This window comes from Ciconia boyciana, chromosome 1, assembly GCF_034638445.1.
Source record: "Ciconia boyciana chromosome 1, ASM3463844v1, whole genome shotgun sequence".
Taxonomy (NCBI): Eukaryota; Metazoa; Chordata; class Aves; order Ciconiiformes; family Ciconiidae; genus Ciconia; species Ciconia boyciana.
The window spans coordinates 162,850,562-162,855,282 of record NC_132934.1 but is presented as its reverse complement, the minus strand read 5'-3'; the positions used below and the strand labels follow the sequence as shown (position 1 = coordinate 162,855,282).

Below are 4,721 nucleotides of genomic sequence, written 5' to 3'. Positions count from 1 at the left end.
CAGATAAAGTGGTCAGGCAACTTTCCACTCTGAAAACGTTACTGGAAACCGATGCAATGCTTTGAAGGGTCTCAGTGTATTCAGTGAACTCTGTTCTGCTGGTCCATGAATGCCTTTTTTTTTAAAAGATAATACGACAACTTGGTTTTTTTGGGGGGTTTTTTTAATCTTCTTTCCTATTCACGATTAAAAATGTGATAAATCAGGGTTTTGGCTCTGAATAACAACGGCTTGATTTAGATTTCCTAGTAAATCTATTCAGAAGTGAAACAAAGACAGCCTTTAGAGGATACCTTACACCTCACCTGGACCAGGCACGTAAGGGCAATTCAGATAAAAATCTTGTTAGTAATTCAACAAGAAATAGAGGATTTTCTCTTTTCCCTGCTTCAGGCTTTATTTAAACTCTTTGTTCAAAAATGAACAGAGTGGTAGTCGGAATCTAATTTACAGATATAGTTTAGACGTCTAACTTTAAATTAGAAGATCACACAAGAAAACCATTTACACGTAAATGTTAAAACCAATACTTAATCTTTTTTTTTTTACTTTATATTACATAAAGCCAAAATGAAACTAAATACATGTTAGCCAGCTTCATTCACAAACATTAGTCAAAATATACACATTACAAAAGTAAACCAAAAAAGAACTCTAAACTGATGAAGGATTTTTTTCTCTAAAATTTGTTGTTGGGTTTTTTTTTCCCCCCCCTTTAATCGCCATTTGCAATTGAATTGCAGTCGCTCTAAAATAAGCTGAACAGATAGGGTACTCCAAAACACATGTGAAACACTTCATGTTGGGGGGGGAGACGGATTTTCTTTTAAATGAGAATACTCTTCTGTCAAAGCAAAGCTCTGTTTCATTTCAGCTAAATAATAAATAGATAATTATCACTCAGACAAAAAAGTCTGATTTAACCTTAGATAATATTGCGATCCCCGAGCGGTCCCGCAATATTTTTATTCCCTTTGAAAGGCATTCCTTTTCCTTTTTTTTTTTTTTTTTTTTTTTCAGGTTAAAACTGAATCGACCGTGGGCGAAGTAAGTAACAGCGTTTTCAATCCGAGACCTAACGTTTCCACAGAGATATACAAATTTACAGTCTGAGGGTGAGATTTAACTACTGGAGGGGAGGGGGGACACACGGGGACCGAGAGCCACGCGCCTTTCCTCTCGTGGAAATCACCACCCGCGCCTGGCAGCGTCCCGTAACAGCGGACGGCAGGAACCCACGCGGGACAGGGCGCGGAGGGGGGCGGGCAGCACCCCACGCCGCCGACTCTTTCTTCGCGCGGTTCCTGCTCCCGCTCGCCCACGAGGGGCTACGGACACCTTTACCGGGGCCGCACCTCGCCCTGCCCGGGCCTCCCCCGCCCCCGGCGGCGGTGCTGCAGCCGCCCCGTTCCGAGCTCGGCACCGCGCGGGGCGTGGGGAGCGGAGGGAGGGGAGCGCCCGCGGCCGAAGGAAGAGCAGCGCGGCGAGGAGGAGCCGGCGGAGGGACGGAGCTCCCCGTGTCTGTCCCGAATAAGCACTTTTGGGGGCAGGGCGGGTGGGTTGCTTTTTTTTTTTTTCTTCTTTTTTTCTTTTTTTTTTCTCTTCTTTTTCAGCTCGGCTATCTGCAAAGACCGCATGCAACACACACAAGCTCTACGCGGGGCGGCGGGCGGCGACGCGCAACAGGTCGGCGGCGGCCCCGGCGCTCTCCGCCGCCGCGTGCCCCGGCCCGGCCCCGGCCCCGTACCCCCGCGGCGCCGGCGGCGGGTCGCCCCCTCCCCGGCCGTACGGATGCACCGGCACCCCTCTAGGCGGGCGCCGGGGCTCTGCGCGGGCACCCTCCGGCCGCGGGTCATAGGGCCGCGGCGTAGGCTGCGGGGTAAGGGTCCAGCTGGGGCTTGCCCATGCCCGGCAGGAGGATGTAGGCCAGCGGCGGCTGCAGCCCCGGGCCGGGCCAGGCGCTGCAGTTGCAGGGGATCATGTAGCCCGGGTTACCGGGCGACGGGTGCGAGTGCGTGTGCCCCCCGGCGGCGGCCGCGGCGGCGGCGGCGGCGGCAGCGGCCCCGTGGAAGGCGCCCGCCCCGCCGGCGCCGGGGTAGCCCAGCGAGGAGGCGTAGGGCAGCCCCGAGCCCGAGGAAGAGGAGGAGGAGGAGATCTCGGCCATTTTGGAGCCCAGGTCCAGCAGGGAGTAGGGGCTGCTGGCGGCGGCGGCGGCGGCGGCGGCGGCAGCGGCGGCGGCCGACTGGGGGAAGAAGACGCGGGCGGCGGCGGCGGCGGCGGCGGCCGCCGCCTTCTCGGGGTTGGCCAGCAGCGACTCGGGCACCAGCCCGCCGGCCGCGCCGCCGTGCAGCCCGCCCGCCTTCAGCCCGTGCGGGTGCTCGTGGTCCGCCACGCCGCCCAGCCCGTAGGGCACGGGGAAGGCGAACTTGTCCTTCTTGAGCAGCGTCTTGGGCTTCCGCCGGGGCCGGTACTTGTAGTCGGGGTGCTCCTTCATGTGCATGGCCCGCAGCCGCTTGGCCTCGTCGATGAAGGGCCGCTTCTCCGACTCGGTCAGCAGCTTCCACTCGGCGCCCAGGCGCTTGCTGATCTCCGAGTTGTGCATCTTGGGGTTCTCCTGGGCCATCTTCCGCCGCTGCGCCCGCGACCACACCATGAAGGCGTTCATCGGCCTCTTGACGTGATCCACCGGCTTGGACATGGTGTCCCCCCACCGCCCCGGCGAGCCGCCGCCCGCCCCGCGCTGGCGGCCGCCTCCTCCGGGCGCCTCTCCCGCCTCCTCCTCCGCGGCCCCGAGGCGCTCCGCTCCCCCGAAAGCGATCTCGGCGGGTGCTCCGGCGCGGCGGCACCGGCTCCGGCTCCGGCTCCGGCTCCGGCGGGTGCGGGGCGGCGGCCCCCGGCGGCCCCGCTCCGGGCGCGGGGCGCTGCCGAGCGGCGGCGGCGGCGCCTCCCCCCCGTCAGGGCGCTGCGGCGGGCGGGACGGGCGCCGCTCCCCGCCGGGGCCGTGGAGCCTCTCTCCGCGCCGCCGACCTCCGGGCCAGGGCTCTTCCTCGGGGCTCCCGGCGAGCGGCCCGAGTCCAGGCGGGACGGCAGCGAAGTCTCGACGGCGAGGGCGGGAGCCGGCGGCAGGCGAGCGGCGCGGGGCGGGGCGGGGGGGTCCTCGCTTCGCGGCGGGCGCGATGCTTCTCGGCCGTCTCCGGTGCGGCGGCGAGCCCCGGGCGGGGCGGCGATCAGAGCCCGCCCGGAGCCATCGCCGCCCGCGGAGCTCGGGGGGCTGCCCGCCGCGGCGCGGCGCGGTGCGGGGCCGGGCGGGACGAGGCCCGCGGCGGCTCAGGCGCTGCGGGGAGGCCCCGGGGGCGCGGGCCGCCCCGCTCACAGCCGCCCCGCTCCGCCCGCGGGGGCGCGGCGAGCCGCCCGCTCCTCGCACATCCTCGCCGGGCGCCGGTCGCAAGCGGCCGCCGGGCGCCGCGGCCTCCTGGTTCTCGCCGCCGGACAAACTTCGCCAAGTTTCGGGCGGGCTGCGGGGCGCTCCGCCTGCCGCGCGGCTCCCCCTTCTCCGGCAGCCGCCAGGTCTCTCTGGGTTTTCTTGGCCGCCGACTCGGAGGGGCGGTGGGGCGGGCGGGAGCGGCGGGGGGCGGAGGGAGGAGGCGGAGGCGGCGGCGGAGGAGGAGGCGGAGGAGGGGGGGCTCCTAATTAAAATGCTCGGCGGTCCGCGCCCGGCGGGCAGCCGCCCCGGTTATAAAGCCCGCGGTGGGGCTTGCAGCCGGCGCAGTCGCCCCCTCCTCTCGCCCCGTCGGCGCGGCGGCAGGTAACGCGCGCGCGCTCTGCATGCCTCCGCGCCGCGCGCCGCCCTATATGTTTGCATGCGGCCTCCCCGCGCCGCGCGCCGCGCGGGCAGGCGGGGGCGGGGCCGCCGCGCCGGGAGAGGCGGGGTCGCCGCTTTCCCCGCCCCCTTCGCGGGCCGGCCGGGGAGGGGCGGGGCCGGATGCCGCGCATGCGCGCGGCGCCCCCTGCGGCCCCGCCCGCCGCCAGTGCCCGGCGCTGCCCCCGCGCGCTGCCCGGGACCGTGGGGGGCGGGGGCTGCCCTCGCCCGGTGCCAGCGGAGGGGTGTTGCCCGTGTGGGGGGTTTCCCTGCGGAGGGCCGGTGCGGCGATCGGGCCGAGGGGCGGAGCCGGCCGCCTGGGAGAGCATCCCCACGCCCCCGGCGCGGGCGGCAGCGTGCATCCAGTGGCGCCCCAAGAAAGTCCACGCGTGTTTTCTGGGCCGCTCGGTACGCCGCTTCACGCTCCCCACAGCCCGGGCTGTCCGACCGTGTTCCTCGCCGGCTGCCTGTCAGTCAGGGTGAACTCGCTCGCCTTGTTTGTCCTTCGGCGGGTCGGTGCTGACTTACCCCCGTGGTATGTGGAAGTGCCGACTCCAAGAAGCCATTAACTCCTTCCCGTGCTCTGCCCGGCACCGCTCCGCCGCTCCCCGGGGGCGATGCACGGGAGCCGGGCTTCCCGGCGGCGATGCACCAGTGGGGTGGCAGCCCCCCCCCTGGGAGCGCCACCGAGCCCCCCCCGCCGGACCCGCTACGGGGGCCGGGGGGCGGCGGGGACATCGCCGTGGGGGGTTGTCCGGCCGCCACGGGGGACTTGTTTGCCACGCCGCCGCCTCGCCCGGGCTCCTCGCCCCGCAGCCCGCCGCGTCCTCCGGCCGGCCCCGGGCGCCGTGCGGCGGCCTGC

At 67.1% G+C, this 4,721-nt stretch overlaps 1 protein-coding gene across 1 annotated transcript; it reads right to left on the bottom strand.

Moving 5' to 3' along the window:
• Positions 1-323: 323 nt before the first annotated feature.
• Positions 324-3,722, bottom strand: SOX21 (SRY-box transcription factor 21). Its single transcript, XM_072849981.1, has one exon. The coding sequence runs from the start codon at positions 2,696-2,698 to the stop codon at positions 1,853-1,855; it is 846 nt and encodes a 281-aa protein (XP_072706082.1). The 5' UTR covers positions 2,699-3,722; the 3' UTR covers positions 324-1,852.
• Between the last annotated feature and the right edge of the window lie 999 nt (positions 3,723-4,721).

What these genes read in the sequence shown, in the direction of transcription:
- SOX21 (XM_072849981.1), bottom strand. Translation starts at nt 2,698, where the DNA reads ATGTCCAAGCCGGTGGATCACGTCAAGAGGCCGATGAACGCCTTCATG.